At 60.3% G+C, this 26924-nt stretch overlaps 2 protein-coding genes across 3 annotated transcripts; both read right to left on the bottom strand.

Moving 5' to 3' along the window:
- Window positions 1-2192: 2192 nt before the first annotated feature.
- Window positions 2193-13602, bottom strand: MRPL9 (mitochondrial ribosomal protein L9). 2 transcript variants are annotated; one of them, XM_058821760.1, is made up of 7 exons: window positions 13507-13602; window positions 11853-12012; window positions 9699-9823; window positions 8017-8067; window positions 7824-7925; window positions 5291-5374; window positions 2193-3526 (listed from the first exon to the last, which is right to left on the bottom strand). In XM_058821760.1, exons 1-7 carry the CDS (start codon window positions 13567-13569, stop codon window positions 3395-3397), a joined length of 717 nt encoding a protein of 238 aa, XP_058677743.1. In that variant the 5' UTR covers window positions 13570-13602; the 3' UTR covers window positions 2193-3394. The 2 variants fall into 2 exon arrangements, with proteins under 2 accessions (XP_058677743.1, XP_058677742.1); XM_058821759.1 differs by having other exon boundaries at window positions 13447-13569.
- Window positions 13603-13822: 220 nt separating this feature from the next.
- TDRKH (tudor and KH domain containing) lies at window positions 13823-26491 on the bottom strand. The gene is made up of 13 exons (XM_058821722.1): window positions 26375-26491; window positions 26015-26140; window positions 25038-25144; window positions 22780-22981; window positions 21199-21341; window positions 20797-21118; window positions 19394-19557; window positions 17555-17727; window positions 17410-17474; window positions 15943-16082; window positions 14408-14467; window positions 14173-14266; window positions 13823-14085 (listed from the first exon to the last, which is right to left on the bottom strand). Exons 2-13 carry the CDS (start codon window positions 26133-26135, stop codon window positions 14042-14044), a joined length of 1635 nt encoding a protein of 544 aa, XP_058677705.1. The 5' UTR covers window positions 26136-26140; window positions 26375-26491; the 3' UTR covers window positions 13823-14041.
- Between the last annotated feature and the right edge of the window lie 433 nt (window positions 26492-26924).

Below are 26924 nucleotides of genomic sequence, written 5' to 3'. Positions count from 1 at the left end.
GGCTCCCGGTGCTCCCGGCGGTGCCCGGTGCCCCGGCGCACACAAAGGACGAGGCGGCCCCGGGGCTCGGCTCGGCTCCGGGGACGGGGCGCGGCGGGGCGGGGGCAGCTCTGCCCGGGGGGCGGCGCTCCCGGCGCTCCCGGTGCGTCCCGGCCGTTTCCCGGGCGCTGCTCCCCAAAATCCCGGCGGATGCTGCGAGCGCCCGCCCCGCCGGTACCGCCCCGGTGGCCTCGGGGAGGGTCCCGGTACCGGGCGGGGGGCGGGGGGAGCTCAACGCCCGCTTCGGTTCATGGCGGCCGCCGCTCCCCGAGAGCCCCCGGTGGTGGCCGAGCCCGCCCCCCGCCGCCCGCTGGGGCAGCGGCACCGGGCACCGGGTACCGGCACCGGGATCGGCACCGGGAGATGCTTTTCTTGCCCGGTCGGAGCCGCCCCGCCCCGCCCGGTGCTGATGTCAGAGCGGCACCGGGGACCGGCACCGGCGGCGACACCGGGGCCTGGGGAGCGGGACCGGGAACGAGAACTGGGAACCGGCTACGGGAACTGGGAGCGGATACCGGGCACCGGCACCGGGGCACGGGGCTCTGCCTGCCGGGCACCGGCACCGGCGACAACAGCGGGACCTGGAGTCACCGGGAATGGGGCTCTGGGAAGCGGCTACCGGCACCGGCAACCGAGCAGCGGATAACGGGCACCGGGAGCGGCTGAGGGATGCGGCAACACCGGGACTGCGAACGGGGAGCGAGGAGGGGGCGCTCGGAACCGGGGACGACACCGGCACCGGGCACCGGCAGCGGGACCGGGAACCGGGAGGGGGCGCCGGGCTCCGGTACCGGCCCCGCCCGGGCCCGCGGGCGGTTTTGGGGGGTCGGGGGGGTGGGGGGGGGGGGGTCGGGGATGTTTTGGGGAGGGGGCGGGGCCGGGGCCGCTCCCGCGCGCATGCGCAGAGCGAGGGGGGTACGGGGGGAGGGTCCGGTGTCCGCCCACGCGCGTCCCCTCCCCCCCCCGTGTGTCACTGTCGCCTCCCGGTGCTGTCCCCGGTGCTGATTCGGCCCCGCCCCCTCCCCTCCCGCGTCACCGCCCACGGCCGCGCGCCGGAGTCACCCTCCGGTGTCACCCCTCGGTGTCCCCAGGCCGGTGTCGCCCCTCAGTGTCACCCCTCAGTGTCCCCAGGCCGGTGTCACCCTCCGTTGTCACCACTCGGTGTCCCCAGGCCGGTGTCACCCCTCAGTGTCCCCAGGCCGGTGTCACCCTCCCCTGGTGTCACCCCCTCCGTGTCCCGGCGTCCCCGCTCCAGTGCCACCTCTCCGTGTGCCAGCGTCACCCTCAGTGTCGCCCCCGTGGTGTCCCCAGGCCGGTGTCACCCCAACAATGGCACCCTCTCCGTGTCCTGGTGTCCCCAGACCGGTGTCACCCCTCGGTGTCCCCAGACCAATGTCACCCCCTCAGTGTCACCCCCTCCGTGTCCCGGTGTCCCCAGTGTCACCTCCCCTGTGCCGGTGTCACTCCTTCCATGTCCTGGTGTCCCCAGGCCGGTGTCACCCCCTCAGTGTCACCCCCTCGGTCTCCTGGTGTCCCCAGTGCGGTGTCACCCCCTGTGTGTCGGTGTCACCCCTCAGTGTCCCCAGGCCGGTGCCACCCCTTGGTGTCACCCCCTCGGTGTCACCACGTCACCCCCTGCTCCGGTGCCACCTCCCTTCACGTCCTGCTGTCCCCAGCCGTGTCCTCCCCGCTGTTGTCACGGTGCCGTTGCCATGGTAACCAACCGGTGACACCGGTGGCACCGCCACACCCCCCCTACCCCGAGAGGTGACACCTTTGGGGGACACCTGTGGGGACACCCCGTGGTGGCACTTTGGGGACACCCCCATGGTGACAATTTGGGGACATCCCTTGGTGACACTTTGGGGACATCCCTTGGTGACAACTTGGGGACATCCTGTGGTGACAATTTGGGGACATCCCTTGGTGACAATTTGGGGACATCCCGTGGTGACACTTTGGGGACATCCCGTGGTGACAACTTGAGGACATCCCGTGGTGACAATTTGGGGACATCCCTTGGTGACAACTTGGGGACATCCCTTGGTGACAATTTGGGGACATCCCATGGTGACAACTTGGGGACATCCCTTGGTGACAATTTGGGGACATCCTGTGGTGACAATTTGGGGACATCCCTTGGTGACAATTTGGGGACGCAGCGCTCACCTGGTGGGTCCCCAAACAATTGACTCAGAACGCTCAAATTCAGATCCCAAAATTCCCTTTTTTTTTTGGGGAGGGGGGGGAAATCTTGGCCACTCCAGGGACCCCAAATCCATCTCAGGGACCCCAAAATTACATCAAGGACCCCCCTGGACCAGAGTGGGGCTCGGGGGGATTTTGGGGGGTTCAAAAAAACCCCAAAATCTGCTCGGGGAATTGGGCGATGTCTGGAGTTGCACAGAGGAGAGAGGGGAATCCAAAGAGGGGGAATGGCCCTAAATCCATTCTGGGAACCCCAAATCCATTCTGGGGACCCCAAATTCATTCTGGGGACCCCAAATCCATCTCAGGGACCCCTCAGATCAGAGTGGGGCTCAGAGGCATTTGGGGAGCTCAAAAAAAACCCCAAAATCTGCTCTGGGAATTGGGCAATGTCTGGAGTTCCATAGAGGAGAGAGGGGAACCCAAAGAAGGGGAATGGCTCTAAATTCATTGTGGGAACCCCAAATTCATTCTGGGAACCCCAAATCCACCCCAGGGACCCCAAAACCAAGCCAGGGACCCCTCAGACCAGAGTGGGGCTCAGAGGGATTTGGGGGGCTCAAAAAAACCCCAAAATCTGCTCTGGGAACTCAGAGATGTCCAAGAGTTCCACAGAGATGAGGGGGGATCCTAAAGAGGAGGAGTGGCCCCAAATCCATTCTGGGGACCCCAAATCCACCCCAGGGACCCCAAAACCAAGCCAGGGACCCCTCAGACCAGAGTGGGGCTCAGAGGGATTTGGGGGGGCTCAAAAAAAACCCCAAAATCTGCTCTGGGAATTGGGCGATGTCTGGAGTTGCACAGAGGAGAGAGGGGAATCCAAAGAGGGGGAATGGCCCTAAATCCATTCTGGGGACCCCAAATTCATTCTGGGGACCCCAAATCCATTCTGGGGACCCCAAATCCATCTCAGGGACCCCCCAGATCAGAGTGGGGCTCAGAGGCATTTGGGGGGCTCAAAAAAAACCCCAAAATCTGCTCTGGGAATTGGGCAATGTCTGGAGTTCCATAGAGGTGAGAGGGGAACCCAAAGAGGGGGAATGACTCTAAATCCATTCTGGGGACCCCAAATCCATTCTGGGGACCCCAAATCCATCTCAGGGACCCCAAATCCATCCCGGGGACCCCCAAATCCATCCTGGGGGGGTCAGAGGAGCCTCTCCCTGCTGCTCTCCAGCTGCTGCTGCTGCTGCTGCTGCCAGTGGCGGAAGCGTTTGGTTTTGGGGTGCAGGAACTGAACCACGTCCATGGGAACCCGCACAGTGTCCAGGCCGTTCACCTGGGGACCCCAAAAACACCTCAGTCACCCCAAAAATACCCCAAAAACCAGCCCAAAATCACCCAAGCCATCCCAAAACCACCCCAAAACCAACCCCAGGGCATCACGGCCATGGGCACCTGCACTGTGTCCAAAGCGTTCACCTGGGGACCCCAAAAACACCTCAGTCACCCCAAAAATACCCTAAAAAACCCAAAAGCACCTGAGTCATCCCAAAAACACCCAAAAACCGCAAAACCACCCCAAAAACACCCTAAGAAACCCAAAAACACCTCAGTCACCCCAAAAAACCAAAGAAACACCTCAGTCACCCCAAAACCACCTCAGTCACTCCAAAAACACCCCAAAAAAAACCCCAAACCACCCCAAAAACATCCCAAAACACCCCTGGTGCACCATGGCCATGGGTACCTGCACTGTGTCCAAACTGTTCACATGGGAACCCCAAAAGCAGCCCCGGGACACCCCAAAACCCCCCAGGATCACCCCAAAACCCCCCAGGACACCCCAAAACCCCCCAAACCACCCCAATGTTCCCAGCTGGAGGGAGATGGGGGAAGAGGGAGAGGAAACTGGGGGAAATCAGCTGGAAATGGGGAAGGGAAAGGAGGGAAAGTGAAATTGGGAGTGGGGATTTGGGGAAATGGGGGGAAAACTGGCAGGAAATTGGGGGAAATTGAAAGGAAATTGGGGGAAATGGGGAGAAAATGGAAGGGAAATTGAGAGTGAGGATTGGGGAAAATGGGGAGAAAATGAGGGGAAATGGGGGGAAAATGGGGGAGATGGGAAAGGAAATTGGGGGAACTGGGGAGGAAATAGGGAGAAGTTGAAGGGAAATTGGGGGACATGAGGGGGAAATGGGAAGAAAGTGAGGGGGGAATGGGGTGGGAATGAGGGGAAAGTGGGAAGGAAAAGGGGAGGAAATGGGAGAGGAAAATGGGGTGGAAATGAGGGGAAAACAGGGAGAAAGGGGAAAGGAAAATGGGGGAAATGGGGAGGAAATGAGGGGGAAATGGGAGAGGAAAATGGGGTGGAAGTGAGGGGGAAATTGAGAGTGGGAATTGGGGTGGAAATGGGGGGAAAATGGGGGGAAAATGGAAGGGAAATTGGGGGAAATGGGGGGAAAGTGGGAAGGGGAAAATGGGGAGAAAATGAGGGGGGAATGGGAGAGGAAAATGGGGTGGAAGTGAAAGGGGAAATAGGGAAAAAGTGGAAGGGAAATGGTGAAGAATTGAGGGGAAACAGGGAGGAAATGAGGGGGAAATGGGAGAGAGAAATGGGGTGGAACTGAGGGGGAAATTGAGAGTGGGGATTGGGGAATATGGGGAGAAAATGAGGGGGGAATAGGGCGAGAATGAGGGGAAAGTGGGAAGGAAAAAGGAGAGGAAATGGGAGAGGAAAATAGGGTGGAAATGAGGGGAAAACAGGGAGAAAGTGGAAAGGAAATTGGGGGAAATGGGGAGGAAATGAGGGGGAAATGGGGAGGAAATGAGGGGGAAATGAGGGGGAAATGGGGAAGAAATGAGGGGGAAATGGGGAAGAAATGAGGGGGAAATGGGGGGAAATGAGGGGGAAATGAGGGGGAAATGAGGGGGAAATGAGGGGGAAATGAGGGGGAAATGAGGGGGAAATGAGGGGGAAATGGGGGGAAATGAGGGGGAAATGGGGGGAAATGAGGGGGAAATGGGGGGAAATGGGGAGGAAGGGGGAGGGAAATGGGGTGCAAGGGGTCCCCTCTGTCCCCATGTCCCCGTGTCCCCTCACCGTGACGTCACACCAGAAGTGTCCCCAGCGTGTGATGGGCTCCGGTGGCAGCCGCAGGGCGTGGGGGGGCACGAACACCCCGAGCTGGCACGGGAGAGAACGGGCACGGCCCCGAATGCTGGGGTGCCACCCCAACCCTGGGGTGCCACCCAAACCCCGGGGTGCCACCAAAATCCTGGGGTGCCACCCCAAACCCTAGGGTGCCACTCCAAATCCTGGGTGCCATCCAAACCCTGGGGTGCCACCCAAACCCTGGGGTGCCACCCAAACCCTGGGGTGCCACCCCAAATCCCAGGAATGGCCCCGAACCCAGGAATGGCCCCAAAACATGGGAATGATCCCAAAACTCAATGGAATGAGAGTGACCCCAAATCCCAGAAATGGCCCCAAATTCCAAAACACGGGAATGACCCCAAAACCCAGAAATGGCCCCAAATCCCAGAAATGGCCCCAAATCCCAGAAATGGCCCCAAATCCCAGAAATGGCCCCAAATCCTGGAAATGGCCCCAAATCCCAGAATGACCCCAAATCCCAAAACATGGGAATGATCCTAAAACCCAGGAAGGGCCCCAAAGCCCAGAAATGGCCCCAAATCTCAGGAATGGCCCCAAATCTCAGGAACAGCCCTAAAACACGGCAATGATCCCAAAGCCCAGAAATGGCCCCAAATCCTGGAAATGGCCCCAAATCCCAGAAATGACCCCAAATCCCAGGAATGGCCCCAAATCCCAAAACCCAGGAATGGCCCCAAATCCAAGAAATGGCCCCAAAACCCAAAACATGGGAATGACCCCAAAACCCAGGAATGGCCCTAAATCCCAAAACATGGGAATGATCCCAAAACCCAGGAACAGCCTCAAATCCCAGGAATGGTCCCAAATCTCAGGAACAGCCCCAAAACATGGGAATGATCCCAAATCCCAGGAACAGCCTCAAATCCAAGAAATGGCCCCAAATCCCAGAATGACCACAAATCCCAAAACATGGGAATGATCCCAAATCCCAGAAATGGCCCCAAATCCCAGGAACGGCCCCAAATCCCAAAACATGGGAATGATCCCAAATCCAAGAAATGGCCCCAAAACCCAAAACATGGGAATGACCCCAAAACCCAGGAATGGCCCCAAATCCAAGAATGGCCGCAAATCCCAAAACATGGGAATGATCCCAAAGCCCCAGAATAACCCCAAAACCAGGGAGCCACCCCAAATCCCAGGAATGGCCCCAAAACCCAGAAATCGCCCCCCAAATCTGGGAGCAGGGCTGGCCTGAACCCCCAAATCCTTCAGGAACAACCCCAAATTCTGGGATTTGACCCTGGAAATCCCAAAAACCCCAGAAATCCCAAACCCCATAAATCCCAAAACCCCCACAAATCCCAAAACACCACAAAACCCAGGAATGGCCTCAAATCCTGGGAGCAGGGCTGGCCTGAAGCCCCCAAATCCTTCAGGAACGACCCCAAATTGTGGGATTTGACCCTGGAAATCCCAAAAACCCCATAAATCCCCCCAAATCCCAAAACCTCCCAAATCCCAAAAACACCCACAAATCCCAAAACACCACAAATCCCAAAACCCCCACAAATCCCAAAACCCCCCCAAATCCCAAAACCCCATAAATCCCAAAACCCCCACAAATCCCAAACCCCCCTAAAACCCCCCAAATCCCAAAACCTCCCAAATCCCAAAAACACCCACAAATCCCAAAACACCCCCAAATCCCAAAAACACCCACAAATCCCAAAACACCACAAATCCCAAAACACCACAAATCCCAGGAATGGCCCCAAATCCTGGGAGCAGGGCTGGCCTGAAGCCCCCAAATCCTTCAGGAACGACCCCAAATTGTGGGATTTGACCCTGGAAATGCCAAAAACCCCAGAAATCCCAAAAACCCATAAATCCCAAAACGCCCACAAATCTCAAAACCCCAGAAATCCCAAAAAACCATAAATCCCAAAACCTCCCAAATCCCAAAACCCCATAAATCCCAAAACCCATAAATCCCCCCAAATCCCAAAACACCACAAATCCCAAAACACCACAAAACCCAGGAATGGCCCCAAATCCTGGGAGCAGGGCTGGCCTGAAGCCCCCAAATCCTTCAGGAACGACCCCAAATTGTGGGATTTGACCCTGGAAATCCCAAAAACCCCATAAATCCCCCCAAATCCCAAAACCTCCCAAATCCCAAAAACACCCACAAATCCCAAAACACCACAAATCCCAAAACACCACAAATCCCAAACCCTATAAATCCCAAAACCCCCACAAATCCCAAAACCCCCACAAATCCCAAACCCCCCTAAAACCCCCCAAATCCCAAAACCTCCCAAATCCCAAAAACACCCACAAATCCCAAAACCTCCCAAATCCCAAAACCCCACAAATCCCAGGAATGGCCCCAAATCCTGGGAGCAGGGCTGGCCTGAAGCCCCCAAATCCTTCAGGAACGACCCCAAATTGTGGGATTTGACCCTGGAAATGCCAAAACCCCCAGAAATCCCCAAAACCCCAGAAATTCTCTCACATTTTTGAGGAAGTGCCTGGCCACGATGTCGGGGCTGAGCTCCCAGCTCACGTTGTTCTTCATCCCCACCTGGAGCCGGCAGCGCCTCAGGAACTCCAGGGTCTGAAAAGGGGAAAAGGGATTTAGGAACGGGGGAAATCTTGGGATTTCGGGGTTTTTTGGGGGTTTTTTGGGGTGGGGGATTCCTGCTCACCTTCTGCCCGCTCTGGGTTTGGGGCTCCTCCAGCTTCTCCTGCTGAGCCAGCTGGGGGGAAGGAAATGGGGTTAGGAATGGGGAAATATGGGGGAAAATGGGGGAAAATTGGGGGGAAATGGGGAAAATGGGGGAAATATGGGGAAAATTGGGGGAAAATGAGGGAAAATTGGGGGAAAATGGGGGAAAAATGAGGGGTAAATATGGGGGGAAATGGGGAAAAAAGGGGGAAATATGGAGGGAAATATGGAGAAAAATTGGGGGAAATATGGGGGAAAATGGGGGAAAAATGTGGGGGAAATATGGGGGAAAATGGGATTTAGGGGGGATGGGATTGGGGAAATGGGGAAAAATGGGGGAAATATGGACAAAAATTGGGGGAAATATGGGGGAAAATGGGGTTGAGGGGAGAAAATGGGAAAAATGGGATTAGGGGGGATGGGATTGGGAAATGGGGGAAATATGGGAGAAATATGGGGAAAATATGGGGGAAATATGGGGAAAATTGGGGGATATATGGGGGAAATATGGGGGAAAATGGGGAAAATGTGGGGGAAATATGGAGGGGAAATGGGGGAAATATGGGGGGAAATGGGATTTAGGGGGGATGGGATTGGAGAAATGGGGAGAAAAATGGGGGAAAATGGGGAAAATATGGGGGAAATGGGAAAAATTGAATTAGGGGGGATGGGATTGGGAAATGGGGGGAAATGGGGGAAATATGGGGGAAAATGGGGGAAAATGGGATTTAGGAGGGAAAATGGGGAAAAAATTGGATTGAGAAGGGTAAATGGGGAAAAATTTGGAATTTAGGAAGGGAAATGGGGAGAAAATGGGATTGAGGATAGAAGATGAGAGGAAAATGGGATTGAGGAGTAAAATGGGAAAAAATGGGATTTAGGAGGCAAAAAAAGAGAAAATGGGATTTAGAGGGAAAATGAGGAAAAATGGGATTTAGAAGGGGAAATGGGAGAAAATGGGACTTAGGAAGGAAAACGGGGGGAAAATGGGATTGAGGAAAGAAAATGGGAGGAAAATGGGATTGAGAAAGGTAACTGGGGAAGAAACTGGGATTTAGGAAGGAAAATGGGGGGGAAATGAAAAAAAAAAAGGGATTTAGAAGGGGAAATGGAAAAATGAGATTGAGAGGGAGAATGGGGAAAAATGGGATTTAGGAGGAAAGAGAAGAAAAATGGGATTTAGGAAGGAAAATGGGAAAAAATAGGGGAATAAAAAGGATTTGGGAAACAAAAAAGGGAAAAATGGGATTGAGAGGAGAAAATGGGGGAAATTAGGATTGAGAGAGGATAATGGGGAAGAATGGGATATAGAAAGATAAATGGGAAAAATGGGGATGGGGAAGAAGAAATGGAGGAAAACAGATTGAGGAAACGTGGGAATAAACAGGGATTGAGGAGGATAAAATGGAAAAACCCAAGGATGGAGAAGGATAAAAGGGAAGGAATCATCCCTTGGCAGTGCCAGGACAGTTCTCCCCTCATCCCAAACCCTCCTTGAGCAGGAATTTTTTATGGCTCCGGGCTCACCTTGGGATCACAATCCCAAATAAACCCAGCACCTCCCAGCCCAAAAAAAACCCCAAAAAAAAATGGTGTGGGATGATCCCAAAGAGCCTCCAAAGCCCAAATGCTGCTTTTGCCAGGTGCTGAGGAGCTGCTGACCTCCTTCTCCTGCTGGAAGAGGCGCAGGTTCTCCGGGGATGGGTACACAGCCAGGCCCTGGGGCAGCAGCTTGTTCCTGCCCACGCTCTTCTTCACCCTCACCACGTCCCCACGGCTGCCCAGGTCTGCCAGGAAAATGGGGAAAAGTCACCTGGGAATGCTGGAAAATCCCAACTCCCATGGCAGGGGTGGGGATCCATCCCATGGGGGTAAATTCCAGAGATTTAATAGAAATTCCAGGGAGTTGTTGAGTTTGGGAGTCAAAATTCAGCTGGGAATGCTGGAAAAATCCCAATTCCCACAGCAGGGGTGGGGATCCATCCCAAGGGGGTTAAATTCCAGAGATTTAATAGAAATTCCAGGGAGTTGTTGGGATTGTGGAGTCAAAACTCAGCTGGGAATGCTGGAAAATCCCAGCTCCCATGGCAGGGGTGGGGATCCATCCCATGGGGGGTAAATCCCAGAGATTTAATAGAAATTCCAGGGAGTTGTTGGGTTTGGGACGTCAAAATTCAGCTGGGAATGCTGGAAAAATCCCAACTCCCATGGCAGCCTGGGGAGTCCAGCCCAAGGGGGGTAAATTTGATATAAAATTCCAGGAAATTAAAGAGAAATTCTATGGAATTGTTGGGTTTGGGAGGTCAAAATTCAGCTGGGAATGCTGGAAAATCCCAACTCCCATGGCAGGGGTGGGGATCCATCCCATGGGGGTTAAATTCCAGAGATTTAATAGAAATTCCAGGGAGTTGTTGGGTTTGGGAGTCAAAACTCAGCTGGGAATGCTGGAAAAATCCCAGCTCCCACAGCAGGGGTGGGGATCCATCCCAAGGGGGTTACATTTCAGAGATTTAATAGAAATTCCATGGAATTGTTGGGATTGTGGAGTCAAAAGTCAGCTGGGAATGCTGGAAAAATCCCAACTCCCACAGCAGCCTGGGGAGTCCAGCCCAAGGGGGGTAAATTTGATATAAAATTCCAGGAAATTAAAAGAGAAATTTCAGGGAATTGTTGGGATTGGAGGGTCAAAAATCCCATTCCCAGGAAGGGCACACAGAATTTCCAGATTCCCAGGGAATGAGGAATTTCCAGGGAATGAGGCACCCCCAGACTCAGGGAATGAGGCACCCCCAGACCCAAGGAATGAGGCACCCCCAGACTCAGGGAATGAGGCACCCCCAGACTCAGGGAATGAGGCACCCCAATGGAATGAGGCACCCCCAGACCCAAGGAATGAGGCACCCCGACTCAGGGAATGAGGCACCCCCAGACCCAGGGAATGAGGCACCCCGACTCAGGTAATGAGGAACCCCAGACCCAAGGAATGAGGCACCCCCAGACTCAGGTAATGAGGCACCCCCAGACTCAGGGGAATGAGGCACCCCAAGGGAATGAGGCACCCCCAGACCTGGGGGAATGAGGCACCCCCAGACTCAGGGAATGAGGCACCCCCAGACCTGGGGGAATGAGGCACCCCCAGACCCAAGGAATGAGGCACCCCAGACTCAGGGAATGAGGCACCCCCAGACTCAGGGAACGAGGCACCCCAATGGAATGAGGCACCCCCAGACCCAAGGAATGAGGCACCCCACACCCAATGGAATGAGGCACCCCTAGACCAAATGGAATGAGGCCCCCCAGACCCAAGGAATGAGGCACCCCGACTCAGGGAATGAGGCCCCCAGACCCAATGGAATGAGGCACCCCCAGACTCAGGGAATGAGGCCCCCAGACCCAATGGAATGAGGCACCCCCAGACTCAGGGAATGAGGCCCCCAGACCCAATGGAATGAGGCACCCCCAGACTCAGGGAATGAGGCACCCCCAGACCCAGGGAATGAGGCCCCCCGACTCAGGTAATGAGGAACCCCAGACCCAAGGAATGAGGCACCCCCAGACTCAGGTAATGAGGCACCCCCAGACTCAGGGAATGAGGCACCCCAGACTCAGGGAATGAGGCCCCCCCAGACCCAAGGAAAGATGCACCCCCAGACCCAGGGAATGAGGCCCCCCAATGGAATGAGGCCCCCCAGACTCAGGGAATGAGGCCCCCCCAGACCCAGGGAATGAGGCACCCCCAGACTCAGGGAATGAGGCACCCCCAAACCCAATGGAATGAGGCACCCCCAGACCCAATGGAATGAGCCCCCCACTCACCCTGCACGGCCCGGCTCAGCAGCAGCTCCATGTCCCCCCGGGGTTGGTGTTTCCCGTCCCTCAGCACTCGGTACACCCGGTGTCGCCGCGGGTGCAGCCGGGGAGCGGCTCCTGCCCGGCCCAGCGGCACCGGCCACACGCGCTCCACCACCAGCGAGGCCTGCGGGACGGAACGTTCTGGAAGGTTCTGAAGGGTTCTGATGGGAACGGGGCACTGAGACCTGTGAGGGGTTCTGGAAGGTTCTAAAGGGTTCTGATGGGAACAAGGCACTGAGACCTGTGAGAGGTTCTGGAAGGTTCTAAAGGGTTCTGATGGGAACAGGGCACTGAGACCTGTGAGGTTCTGGAAGGTTCTAAAGGGTTCTGATGGGAACAGGGCACTGAGACCTGTGAGGGGTTCTGGAAGGTTCTAAAGGGTTCTGATGGGAACGGGGCACTGAGACCTGTGAGGTTCTGGAAGGTTCTAAAGGGTTCTGATGGGAACGGGGCTTGGGATGGGGCTGGGGCACTGAGCCCTGCGAGAACGGAACATTCCAGAAGGTTCTGATGGGGTCGAGGCAGCGAGTCCTGCAGGGTTCTGGAAGGTTCTAAAGGGTTCTGATGGGAACAGGGCACCAGGACCTGTGAGGTTCCAGAATGTTCTAAAGGGTTCTGATGGGAACGGGGCACTGAGACCTGTGAGGTTCTGGAAGGTTCTAAAGGGTTCTGATGGGAATAGGGGCACTGAGCCCTGTGGGGCTCTGGAATGTTCCAGAAGGTTCTGATGGGAACAAGGAACCAAGTCCTGCAGGGTTCTGGAACGTTCTAAAGGGTTCTGATGGGGATGGCGTACCAAACCCTGTGTGGGCATGGAACGTTCCAGAAGGTTCTAAAGGGTTCTGATGGGAACAAGGCACCAAGCCCTGTGGGGTTCTGGAACATTCTAAAGGGTTCTGATGGGAATGGGGCTCAGGATGGGGATGGGGCACCGAGCCCTGCAGGCTTCCAGAACGTTCCAGAAGGTTCTGATGGGATGGGATGGAGATGGGGCATTGAGCCCTGCGAGTACGGAATGTTCCAGAGCGTGCCCATGGGAAAGGGGCACTGAGCCCTGTGGGATTCCGGAACATTCCCATAACAATGGGGGGGTTATGGGGTCTCTGAGGGCTGGGGGGGGTTATGGGGTCTGGGGGGGCTCTAAGGGGGGATTTACAGTCCCATTATGAGGGGAACTCGACCAGGGCTTATGGGGCTGGGTACGGTACAGGGGCTGTGGGGTCTATAGGGTTCCATAAGGGGGTTATGGGGTCTATAGGGTTCCATAAGGGGCTTATGGGGTCTATAGGGTTCCATAAGGGGCTTATGGGGTCTATAGGGTTCCATAACGGGGTTACGGGTCCGGCTCAGGGCCCGTCCCGCCACCCCCGGTACCGACCCCAGGCCCGGCCCCAGCCCCCCATCCCCGGTGCCGCTTCGCTCTGGGTCAAAGCCCGTCCCGCTCCCCCGGTACCCACCCCCAGGCGCCTCCCGCCACTCCCGGTGCCCCCGCCCTCACCGGGCCATAGCTCAGGCTCAGGGCCCGTTCCCCCGCCACTCCCAGTGTCCCCGCTCTCACCGGGCCATGGCTCAGGCTCAGGGCCCGTTCCCCCGCCACTCCCGGTGCCCCCGCCCTCACCGGGCCATGGCTCAGGCTCAGGGCCCGGCTCAGCACCCGTCCCGCCGCCCCCAGGCCCAACATGGCGGCCCCGTTCCCCTCACGGCGCTGAGGACCCCGCGCTGCCCGCACTGCGCCTGCGCAGAGCTCGCCCGGGCTGCCCGCGGCGCGCCTGCGCAGGAGGCGCGTACCGGAGCGCAAGGACCCCACCGGGGGCTGCCCGCGGCGCGCCTGCTCCCGGTTCCCGTTGGGAGCCGCCGCGGCGAGAACGGAGCGCTGAGAAACCTTCAACTTTATTAACTTAGAACCACAATTAGTGCAACGGAACAGCAAAACAATGCGAGAGAACCGGGAACTCCCGGTAACGGAAGGGGCACCGCCGGCCCTCGGCCCCGGTGTGTCGCGTCCCGACAAGAGGCACAAGCGGAGATCCCCGCGATTTGTCGGTGCGGCCTCCCGGAGGGCTCCGGAGAGGGCACTCGGTGGTGGCACCGGGAGCGGCTCCGGTTACCGGGACGGCGGCACCGGGAGCGGCTCCCGGTGGCACCGGGCAGCTTCAGCTCACCGTGACGGCGTCCCCGGGCACGGCGGCGGCGGCGGCTGCGGGAGCGGGGAGGGGTCAGCGGGGTCCCGACACCGTTCCGGGGGCGCACCGGGAACGGCGTCACCGGGACACGCCGGGCTCACCGGGCACGCTGAGGCAGGACGCGGGGCCGGGGCTGTCCCCGGGGCTGTCCCCGGGCTCCGCCGGGCTCGGCGTGGCGGCGCCGCCGAGATCGTCCTGCCGGGAAGAGCGGGATGAGCCCTCCCGGGACACCGCGAGGGGACACCGGGACACGGGGACACCGGGACATGGGGACACCGGGACACGGGGACATGGGGACACGGGGACATGGGGACACCGGTACCGGGAGCAGCTCACCGGGGGCTCCTCGGGCACGGCGTAGCCCAAACGCACCAGCTCCGCTGCCACGTCCAGGCTCTGCGGGGACACCGGGGACAAGGAGGGGACGGGGAATGGCGGGAATTGCGTGAGGGGACAGCTGGGGACACACCTGGCTGTGGCACAGGGAGCGCCAGGCGTGGGGACACTTGTGGGGACACCTGGGGACAGCCGGGGATGTTGGGGACACCTGGGGACACTTGTGGGGACACCTGGGGACAGCTGTGGTGACCCTGGGGACAGCTGGAGATGTTGGGGACACTTGGGGACAGCTGTGGTGACCCTGGGGACAGCTGGGGATGTTGGGGACACTGGGGACACTTGGGGACAGTTGTGGTGACACACCTGTCCGTGGTTCTAGGAGTAGCAGGAGTGGGGACAGCTGGGGATGTTGGGGACACTTGGGGACAGTTGTGAGGAGACACAGGGACAGCTGGGGACACACCTGGCTGTGGCACAGGGAGCGCCAGGTGTGGGGACACTTGTGGGGACACCTGGGGACAGCTGTGGTGACCCTGGGGACAGCTGGGGATGTTGGGGACACTTGGGGACACTTGGGGACAGCTGTGGTGACCCTGGGGACAGCTGGGGACACTGGGGACACTTGTGGGGACACCTGGGGACAGCTGTGGTGACCCTGGGGACAGCTGGGGACACTGGGGACACTTGTGGGGACACCTGGGGACAGCTGTGGTGACCCTGGGGACAGCTGGGGACACTGGGGACACTTGGGGACAGTTGTGGTGACCCTGGTGACACACCTGTCCTTGTAGCTGGGAACACCAGGAATGGGGACACTGAGGGACAGTTCTGGTGACCCTGGGGACAGTTCTGGTGACACCTGGTGACATCTGGAGATACTGGTGACACACCTGCCTGTGTCACTGGGAACATCAAGAATGGGGACCCTGGGGACACTGAGGGACAGTTCTGGTGACACTTGGGGACAGTTCTGGTGACACCTGGTGACATCTGGAGATACTGGTGACACACCTGCCCGTGTCACTGGGAACATCAAGAATGGGGACCCTGGGGACACTGAGGGACAGTTCTGGTGACACCTGGTGACATCTGGAGATACTGGTGACACACCTGCCCGTGTCACTGGGAACATCAAGAATGGGGACCCTGGGGACACTGAGGGACTGTTCTGGTGACACTTGGTGACATCTAGAGATACTGGTGACACACCTGCCCGTGTCACTGGGAACATCAAGAATGGGGACACTGAGGGACAGTTCTGGTGACCCTGGGGACACTTGGGGACCCTGGTGATGCACCTGTCCATGTCACTGCGGACACCAGGAAAGGGGACACCTGGGGACAGTTCTGGTGACACTTGGGGACACCTGGGGACAGTTCTGGTGACACTTGGGGACAGTTCTGAGGACAGTTGGTGACCCTGGTGAGACACCTGCCCGCGGCTCTGGGAACACCAGGAACGGGGGACAGTTCTAGTGACCCGGTGGCCCTGGGGACATTTCTGGTGGCCCTGGGTGACAGCTGGCACCGACCTGTCCCTGGCAGTGGCTGTAGAGGCGCAGGCAGGGCCCCGCGGGGCCGTAGCTGCAGATCCGAGCCACCAACGGCGCCCACCGGGCACAGCCCGTGAGGCGATCGAACTCCTGCAGGGCGGCCTCGGGCCACGAGCCACCTGTGGGGACATGGGGACACTGTGACAGTGACACAGGGACATGGGGACAGTGACACAGGGACACTGGGACATGGGGACAGTGACACAGGGACACTGGGACATGGGGACACTGTGACAGTGACACAGGGACATGGGGACAGTGACACAGTGACACCTGTGACAGTGACACAGGGACATGGGGACAGTGACACAGTGACACTGGGACATGGGGACACTGTGACAGTGACACTGGGACATGGGGACAGTGACAGTGACACTCGAACTCCTGCAGGGCGGCCTCGGGCCACGAGCCACCTGTGGGGACATGGGGACAGTGACACAGTGACACCTGTGACAGTGACACAGGGACATGGGGACAGTGACACAGGGACAATCGAACTCCTGCAGGGTGGCCTCGGGCCATGAGCCACCTGTGGGGACATGGGGACAATGACACAGTCAAACTCCTCCAGGGCTGCCATGAGCCACCTGTGGGGACACACCGGGGACAGCGGTGGCAGCAGGGACACCGTGACACAGGACACACTGGGACAGGAGGACAGTGGTGACACCAGGACAGTGGTTACACACTGGGACACAGCGGGGACAGCGGTGACACCGGGACACCAGGCACACTGGGACAGTGGTGACATGGCCTGAGGATGGGCCATGTGCCACACCAAGAGGAGATGGGGACATGTGCCACCCTTGGGAGGTGACAGTGCCATGTGCCAGCCCCAGGAGGTGACAGAGCTGTCCCACCCCAGGTGACAGTGCCGTGTCCCACCCAAGGTGACAGTGCTGTCCCACCCCCAGAGGGTGACAGTGCCATGTCCCATCCCCCAAGAGGTGACAGAGCTGTCCCACCCCAGGTGACAGTGCCATGTGCAACCCAAGGAGGTGACAGTGCTGTCCCACCCAAGGTGACAGAGCTGTCCCACCCCCAGAGGGTGACAGTGTCCTGTCCCACCCCCCATGAGGTGACAGAGATGTCCCACCCCAGGAGGTGACAGTGCCCTGTCCCACCCAAGGAGATGACAGAGCCATGTCCCACCCCAGGTGACAGAGCTGTCCCACCCCACGAGATGACAGTGCCATCCCACCCCAGCAGGTGACAGTGCCACATCCCACCCCAGCAGGTGACAGTGCTGTCCCACCCCAGGTGACAGAGCTGTCCCACCCCAGCAGGTGACAGTGCCACATCCCACCCCAGCAGGTGACAGTGCTGTCCCACCCCATGAGATGACAGCGCTGTCCCACCCCAGGTGACAGTGCTGTCCCACACCAGCAGGTGACAGTGCCACATGCCACCCCAGCAGGTGACAGTGCCACATGCCACCCCTCTCACCGTTGGGGACAATCCCGGCCAGGCTGCACTCGATGGCCTGGAAGGGCAGGCTCAGGAAGTCGCTCCTGCAAGGACACGGCGGTGGCACTCCCTGGGGACAGGGCCACCGCGCCAGGGGACGGGGACGGCGCCACCCCCCGCACACCTGAGGGCGCGCAGGGCCTCGGGGGGGGCCTGGCCGTTGTCCCCAAAGTCCACGTAGTACAGGTCCAGGTGGCCGCTGTCCAGTGTCCCCAACACCCGCGCCCGGTACCACTCGCCATCGTCCAGGTACGGCGCCGCCACGATGGCACCGGGCTGCACGCACGGGGGTGGCACCTGGGGACACGGGGACACTCAGGGGACAGCGAGGGACACAGGGACACTCAGGGGAGGACATGGTGGGACAGGGCGTGGAGAGCAGGGACACGGGGACACTCAGGGGACAGCGAGGGACACGGGGACACTCAGGGGACAGCGAGGGACACGGGGACACTCAGGGGAGGACATGGTGGGACAGGGCGTAGAGAGAAGGGACACGGGGACAGTCAGGGGACATGGAGGAGCATGAAAGGACAGCAGGGACATGGGGACAGTCAGGGCACAGGGAGGGGCACAGGGACACGGGGACAGTCAGGGGACATGGTGGGACAGGGCTGGGACAGCAGGGACACGGGGACAGTCAGGGGACAGGGAGGGGCACAGGGCCACTCAGGAGACAGTCAGGGGCATGAGGGGACAGCAGGGACATGGGGACAGTCAGGGGATACGGGAGGGACATGGGGACATGGGGACAGTCAGGGGACATGGAGGGGCATGAAGGGACAGCAGGGACACGGGGACACTCAGGGGACAGGGAGGGACATGGGGACAGTCAGGGGGGCATGGGAGGGGCATACGGGGACAGCAGGGACATGGGGACAGTCAGGGGACAGGGAGGGACACGGGGACACGGGGACAGTCAGGTGACATGGAGAGGCATGAGGGGACAGCAGGGACATGAGGACAGTCAGGGGACACAGGAGGGACACAGGGACACTCAGGGGACAGGGAGGGGCATGAAGGGACAGTGCTGGGACAGCAGGGACATGGGGACAGGGGGTAAAGGACATGGTGGGGACAGTGCTGGGACATGGGGACACGGGGACACAGAAGGGGCATGAGGGGACAGCAGGGACAGTCAGGGGACATGGAAGGGACATGGGGACACTCAAGGGACATGGGAGGGGCATGAGGGGACAGCAGGGACATGGGGACAGTCAGGGGGGCCTGGTGGGACAGGGCTGGGACAGCAGGGACAAGGGGACAAGGACATGGTGGGGACAGTGCTGGGACAAGAGGGGACATGGGGGGACAGAGGCAACACAGAGGGGACAGTGCTGGGACACAGAGGAACATGGTGAGGGACACAGAGGGGACACAGATGGGACAGAGGGGACACTGGGAGGACACAGAGGTGACAGAAGAGACTCATGGAAGCGCTGCTCTGGTAGAAGTGCCCCATCTTGGCCATGAACTTGTCCAGTGCTGGGACGTGGGGGACACTGAGGGGACACTGAGGGGACACAGAGGGGACACAGAGGGGACACAGGTGACACTGAGGGGACACTGAGGGGACACAGGGGACTCACGGGGAGGCTGCTCTGGTAGAAGTGCCCCATCTTGGCCATGAACTTGTCCAGTGCTGGGACGTGGGGGACACTGAGAGGACACAGATGGGACACAGAGGGGACACAGAGGGGACACAGGTGACACTGAGGGGACACAGAGGGGACACTGAGGGGACACAGGTGATACTGAGGGGACACAGAGGGGACACAGGTGACACAGGTGACACAGAGGGGACACAGAGGGGACACAGGGGACTCACGGGGGGGCTGCTCTGGTAGAAGTGCCCCATCTTGGCCATGAACTTGGCCAGTGCTGGGACATGGGGGACACTGAGGGGACACTGAGGGGACACAGGTGACACTGAGGGGACACTGAGGGGACACAGGGCACTCACGGGGGGGCTGCTCTGGTAGAAGTGCCCCATCTCAGCTGTCAGTTTGTCCAGCTGCAGGCTCCTCGTGCCCAGCAGTTGGATCCAGAAGTGCCCGGGGCTCTCGGCCGCCGACACGTAAACGTCCAGGTGCTCGTCAGCAGGGAAACTGAAATCTGGGCTGGGCACTGGGGCAGCCCCAGAGCACGGAAATCCAATGAAATCTACCCCAAAGCCACTGAAATCCATGAAATCTACCCCAAATCCACTGAAATCCACTGAAATCTACCCCAAATCCACTGAAATCCACTGAAATCTACCCCAAATCCACTGAAATCCACTGAAATCTACCCCAAATCCACTGAAATCTACCCCAAATCCACTGAAATCTACCCCAAATCCACTGAAATCCATGAAATCTACCCCAAATCCACTGAAATCTACTGAAACCCACCCCAGATCCACTGAAATCTACCCAAAATCAACCCAAAATCTACCGAAATCCATTGAAATCTACCCAAAATCCACTGAAATCCATTGAAATCCACCCAAAATCCACTGAAATCCACCCCAAACCCACTGAAATCTACCCAAAATCCATTGAAATCCACCCCAAATCCACAGAAATTTACCCAAAATCCACCCCAAATCTACCCAAAATCCACTGAAATCCATCCCAAATCCACTGAAATCTACCCAAAATCCATTGAAATCCACCCCAAATCCACAGAAATTTACCCAAAATCCACCCCAAATCTACCCAAAATCCACTGAAATCCATCCCAAATCCACTGAAATCTACCCCAAATCCTACCAGGACAACCACAGCATGGAGGAGCCCTGAAATCCCACTGGGACAGGCACATTTTGGGGGGGAGGGAACCCCCAAAATCTCCCCAGATCCCCCAAAATCTCTGCGGGAAAGGCACGGGAGATCCCAGGATGGATGGATGGATGGATGGATGGATGATGGATGGATGGATGGATGATGGATGGATGGATGGATGGATGATGGATGGATGGATGATGGATGGATGGATGGATGGATGGATGGATGGATGGATGGATGGGTGATGGATGGATGGATGGATGGATGATGGATGGATGGATGATGGATGGATGGATGGATGGATGGATGATGGATGGATGGATGGATGGATGGATGATGGATGGATGGGTGATGGATGGATGGATGATGGATGATGGATGGATGATGGATGGATGATGGATGGATGGACGGATGGATGGATGGATGGATGGGTGATGGATGGATGGATGGATGGATGGAACCCCCCAAAATCCCTCTGGGAAAGGCACTGGAAGCATGGAGGGAACTGCCCAAAATCCCTCCCCAGATCCCAAAATCCCCAGGAAATCCATCCCCGCCCCAAAATCCCCATCGGGAACCGCCCCAGCTCCGCTCTCACCCTCAAACTTGGCCACGGGCGGCTCCTCTCCGGTATCCCGGGGCTCCATTCCCGCGTCCCGGCGCTCCCCACTCCCCATCTCCGCCTCCTGCTCCATCCCGTCGCTCCCCGCCGCCGTTCCGGCGCCGCCCGCCGGCGCCCATTCCGCATCCCAGCACTCCTGCCATCCCCCGCCGGCGCTCCCGGGGGCACCGGCGGCGGGCGGCACCGGCGGCTCCCGGCGGCTGCCCAGGGGCTGCTTCCGCGGGCACCGCGCGGCCGCCGCCTGCGCCAGCTCCCGGCGGAACGCCTTGTCCTCCGACAGCTTCTCCATGATCAGCTTCTACCGGGAGCACCGGGAGGAGGATGAGGAGGCTCCCAGGGGGCGAAGGAGCCCCCCCGGAAGGGCGGATCCGCGCTCACCTTGGCCGCCTCCACCTCGGCGCGCGTCCCCAGCAGGCGGATGACGCGCAGCGGGGCCAGGCTGCCGTCGGGGTCGTGGGCGCCGCACTCCACGCGAGCCCCGGAGCTGCGGCAGATGGCCCGCACGGTCTCGCCGCCGCGGCCTGCGGGGAACCGGGAGCGGAGCCGGCGTGGGGAACGAACGCGGAGAGGGGGTTCGGGGTGGGGGTCAAAGGGAATGAGGGATGGGGAAAGGGGTTTGGGGGTGGGAAGGGGGTTTGGGGATTGGGGGTTCACCCAGGATTTGGGGTGTCCCAGGGGCTACAGAAGGTTCCCCGTGGGATTTGGGGATACAGAAGGTTTTCCTTGGGATTTGGGGTGCCCCGTTCCAATGATCCTGCCCACGGCCCGCAGGGGCGCATGGAGCTGCTCAGCACACTGGATTTAGGGCTCCCTGTGGGATTTGGGGCTGTGGAAGGTTCCCTCCAAGTTTTGGGGTGTCCCATACCGATGATCCTGCCCACGGCCCTCTGGGGCACATCTCAGTACCCTGGGATTTGGGGTTCCTTTGGGATTTGGGGTGTCCCTGTGGCTATGGAGGGTTCCCCATGGTGCTTAAAGGGAATGAGGGCTGGGAAAGGGGCTTTGGGATTGGGGTTCTCCCAGGGTTTGGGGTGTCCTTGTGGTTTTGGAGGGAATGAGGGCTAGGGAAAGGGGGTTTGGGCATGGGGAGTTTGGGATTGGGGTTCTCCCAAGGTTTTGGGGTGCCCTGTACCGATGATCCTGCCCATGGCCCACTGGGGCATATGGAGCTGCTCAGCACACTGGGATTTGGGGTGTCCCTGTGGCTATGGAGGGGTTCCCGTGGGATTTGGGGTGTCCCAGGGGGTACAGAAGGATCCCTCAGGATTTTGGAGTGTCCCAGGGGTACAGAAGCTCCCCCCAGGTTTCGGGGTGCCCCGTACCCATGATCCTGCCCGCGGCCCGCTGGGGCACATGGAGCTGTTCAGTACCCTGGGATTTGGGGTTCCCGTGGGATTTGGGGTGTCCCTGTGGCTATGGAGGGTTCCCCACAGGATTTGGGGATACAGAAGCTCCCCCCAGGTTTCGGGGTGCCCCGTACCGATGATCCTGCTCACAGCCTGCTGGGGCACATGGAGCTCCTCGGTACCCTGGGATTTGGGGTGTCCCTGTGGCTATGGAGGGGTTCCCGTGGGATTTGGGGTGTCCCAGGGGGTACAGAAGGATCCCTCAGGATTTTGGAGTGTCCCAGGGGTACAGAAGCTCCCCCCAGGTTTCAGGGTGCCCCGTACCCATGATCCTGCTCACAGCCCGCTGGGGCACATGGAGCTGTTCAGTACCCTGGGATTTGGGGTTCCCGTGGGATTTGGGGTGTCCCTGTGGCTATGGAGGGTTCCCCACAGCATTTGGGGATACAGAAGGTTCCCTCCAGGTTTTGGGGTGCCCCGTACCGATGATCCTGCTCACAGCCTGCTGGGGCACATGGAGCTCCTCGGTACCCTGGGATTTGGGGTTCCTCTTGGGATTCGGGGTGTCCCTGTGGCTATAGAGGATCCCCCCAGGTTTTGGGGTGCCCCGTACCGATGATCCTGCCCACGGCCCGCTGGGGCACGCGCAGCTGCTCGGCCACGGGGGTGCTGTCGGCCACGATGCGCAGCACGGCCGCCCTGGCCCGGCACACCTGGCCCGGCGAGCCCGAGATCTGCACCAGCGACTGCCCTTCCTCCTCCTCCTCCTCCTCCTCCACCTCCACCTCGATCTGCGCTCCCGTCTCCTGCCTCAGCTGCGGCGACGGTGAGGAGGTGGCACTCCTGGTGCTCCCGGTGCTCCCAGTGCCCCCAGTGCTCCCAGTGCCCCCAGTGCTCCCAGTGCTCCCAGTTTCCCCAGTTCCTCCAGTGCTCCCAGTGCCCCCAGTGCTCCCAGTTTCCCCAGTTCCTCCAGTGCTCCCAGTGCTCCCAGTGCTCCCAGTTTCCCCAGTTCCTCCAGTGCTCCCAGTGCCCCCAGTGCTCCCAGTTTCCCCAGTTCCTCCAGTGCTCCCAGTGCCCCCAGTGCTCCCAGTTTCCCCAGTTCCTCCAGTGCTCCCAGTGCCCCCAGTGCTCCCAGTTTCCCCAGTTCCTCCAGTGCTCCCAGTGCCCCCAGTGCTCCCAGTTTCCCCAGTTCCTCCAGTGCTCCCAGTGCCCCCAGTGCTCCCAGTTTCCCCAGTTCCTCCAGTGCTCCCAGTGCCCCCAGTGCTCCCAGTTTCCCCAGTTCCTCCAGTGCTCCCAGTGCCCCCAGTGCTCCCAGTTTCCCCAGTTCCTCCAGTGCTCCCAGTGCCCCCAGTGCTCCCAGTTTCCCCAGTTCCTCCAGTGCTCCCAGTGCTCCCAGTGCCCCCAGTGCTCCCAGTTTCCCCAGTTCCCCCAGTGCTCCCAGTGTCTCCAGTGCCCCCAGTGCTCCCAGTGCCCCCAGTGTCTCCAGTGCTCCCAATGCCTCTGGTACTCCCAGTGCTCCCAGTACTCCCAGTTCCTTCAGTGCTCCCAGTATTCCCCGTGCTCCCAGTGCTCCCAGTGCCCCCAGTTCCTCCAGTGCTCCCAGTGTCTCCAGTGCTCCCAGTGCCTCTGGTACTCCCAGTGCCCCCAGTTCCCCCCGTTCCCCCAGTGCTCCCAGTATTCCCCGTGCTCCCAGTGTTCCCGGTGCTCCCAGTCCTTCCTAGTGCTCCCAGTGCTCCCAGTGCCCCCAGTACTCCCAGTTCCCACAAGGCTCTTGGTGCCCCAAGTGCTCCCAATCCCCCCAGCTCTCCCAGTGCTCCCAGTTCCCCCAGTGTTCCCAGCACTCCCGGTGCTGCTGGTATTCCCAGTTCTCCCAGTGCCCCCAGTTCTCCCAGTGCCCCCAGTGCTCCCTGAGCTCCCAGTTCCCCCAATGCTCCTGGCACTCCCAATCATCCCAGTTCCCCCAGTGCTCTTGGTACTCCCAGCACTCCCAGTTCCCCCAGTGCTCCCTGAGCTCCCAGTGCTCCCAGTTCCCCCAATGCTCCTGGCACTCCCAATCATCCCAGTTCCCCCAGTGCTCTTGGTACTCCCAGCACTCCCAGTTCCCCCAGTGCTCTCTGAGCTCCTGGTGCTCCCAGTTCTCCCAGCACTCCTGGTGCTTCCTGTGCTCCCAGTTCCCCCAGTATCTCCAATGCTCCCAGTGCTCCCCATACTACCGGTGCCCCCAGCACTCCCAGCGTTCCCAGTTCCCCCAGTCCCCCCAGTTTCCCCAGCACTCCCAGTTCCCCAGCACCCCCAGTGTTCCCAGTTCCCCAGCACTCCCGGCACTCCCAGTGTTCCCAGTTCCCCCAGTGTTCTCAGCACTCCCGGCACTCCCAGTGTTCCCAGTTCCCCCAGCGCTCCCAGTCCCTCATCACTCCCAGTTCCCCCAGCCCTCCCAGCACTCCCAGTGTTCCCAATCCCCTCAGTTCCCCCAGTGTTCCCAGTTCTCCCAGTACTCCCAGCGCTCCCAGTGTTCCCAGTCCCCCCAGTTCCCAGTTCCCCCAGTGCTGCCCCCAGCCCTCCCAGTTCCCCCAGTACTCCCAGCACTCCCAGTGTTCCCAGAATCCCCAGTGCTGCCCCCAGCCCTCCCAGCACTCCCAGTGTGCCCAGTTCCCCCAGCGCTCCCAGTCCCTCATCACTCCCAGCACCCCCAGTTCCCCCAGCACTCCCAGTGTTCCCAGTCCCCCCAGTGTTCCCAGTCCCCCCAATGCTGCCCCCAGCCCTCCCAGTGTTCCCAGTTCCCCCAGTGTTCCCAGTTCCCCCAGTGTTCCCAGTGCCCCCAGTGCTGCCCCCAGCCCTCCCAGTGTCCCCAGTGCCCCCAGTTGTCCCCACCTGGTTGATGGTGGCCCCCCGGCGGCCGATCAGCGACTTCAGCGCCGTGCGGGGCACCCTGACCGTCACCTCCAGCCCCTCGTCTGCCACCAGTGTCACCTGCGCCTCTGAGGGGACACGGCTGGGTCACCGAGGGGACACCGAGCGGTGGGGACGTCCCCGGGGACGGGGGTGACAAACAGGGTACGGGGAATTCCATGGGGAAAAAGGCGCTTCCCGTTGGGGTCCCAAAAGTGTCCCCAGAGTGTCCCCAGGGAGTCTTCAAGGTGTCCCCAAAGGGTCCCCAAGGGTGTCCCCAAAGTGTCCTCAGAGGGTCCCCACGATATCCCCACGGTGTCCCCAAAGGCTGCCCAGGGTGTCCCCAAAGGGTCCCCAGGGTGTCCCCAAAGGTCCCCAGGGTGTCCCCAGGGTGTCCCCAAAGGTCCCCAAGTTCCTCTGGTGTCCACAAAGGGTCCCCAGGGTGTCCCCAGAGTGTCCTCAGAGGGTCCCCACGATGTCCCCACGGTGTCCCCAAAGGTCCCCAAGTTCCCCAGGGTGTCCCCAAAGTGTCCTCAGAGGGTCCCCACGATGTCCCCACGGTGTCCCCAAAGGCTGCCCAGGGTGTCCCCAAAGGTCCCCAAGTTCCCCATGGTGTCCCCAAAGGGTCCCCCAAGGGTGTCCCCAAAGTGTCCTCAGAGGGTCCCCACGATGTCCCCACGGTGTCCCCAAAGGTCCCCAAGTTCCCCACGGTGTCCCCAAAGGGTCCCCAGGGTGTCCCCAGGGTGTCCCCAAAGGTCCCCAAGTTCCCCAGGGTGTCCCCAAAGGGTCCCCAAGGTGTCCCCAGGGTGTCCCCAAAGGGACAGGGAGGAGCTCACACGGGAATTCCCGGCGGGCAAAGCGGCTCCCGCGGGCTCCCCCTCCCCGCGGAGGGCCCCGAGTGAGCTCCCGGTGGTCCCGGGGGGGGTCGGGCCAGGCCCCGGTGTGAGACCCGGACCCACCTCGGCTCTCCCGGTAGCGCCGGTACAGGATGTAGAGCACGGTGGCGGCGGCCGGGACGCCCAGCAGCAGGGCGGTTTTCTGCAGGCTGCTCAGGCTGTGCACGGGGCCCCGTCCCGCCATGGCGGCTGCGGACGGGGCTTTACCGGGCTTTACCGGAGGGTTACCGGGGGTTACCGGGAGCCCACCGGGAGCTCCCGGTGCGGCCGGGCCGCGTTGCACCCCCACCCCGGGGACTCCCCACCCGCCCCCTCACGGAGGGCTCGGCTCCGGGCGCGCCGGTGCAGGCCCCGGGCCCGGTGCAGCGGCAGCGGAGCCCCTGCAGCCGCCTCGGCCGCGCGCCCCCGGTGGTCCCACGGTACCTGCAGGTGCCAGGGCCGCCCCCCAGCCCCGCAGCGACCCCGGCTCGGCCCAGCCCGGCCCTGAAAGGCCCCGGTTCGGGCCCGGCCCCGGTTCGGGCCCGCTGCGGCCCCGGTGCCGCCGCCGCCTCCCGCGCCCCGCCGCTGGTCACGCCTCCTGCCTCTCTCCACCAATCACATCGCGGCTCCTCCCCTCCCAGCCAATCACAGCGCGGCCCCGCACGGCTCCCACCCAATCAGCGCCTGCGGAGCAGCGGCCAATCCCGCGAGACCTCCCACATGCGGGGGCGGGAAAAAAAGGGAATAAAGCAGCCAATCAGCGGGGAGTAGCGTGGAGACAAACCAATCAGCGAGCCAGAAAATTCAAATCCCCGCCTCCTAATTTGAGTGACAGGCACAACAGCCTATAGAAACTCGGAGCGCTGAGCGCGGCGGGGCTCTAACGCCGCTCCCGGTGTCCCCGCGTGTCCCCGTAACGGAGCCCACGGACGCGCGGTCCCCAAAAACGCCTTTATTGCCCTCAAACGCCGCCGCATTCCCGGCAGGTGCCTGG

Source organism: Ammospiza caudacuta, chromosome 30 (assembly GCF_027887145.1).
Source record: "Ammospiza caudacuta isolate bAmmCau1 chromosome 30, bAmmCau1.pri, whole genome shotgun sequence".
Lineage (NCBI taxonomy): Eukaryota > Metazoa > Chordata > Aves > Passeriformes > Passerellidae > Ammospiza > Ammospiza caudacuta.
The sequence above is the reverse complement of the archived record's forward strand: the minus strand, read 5'-3'. Positions and strand labels throughout refer to the sequence as shown.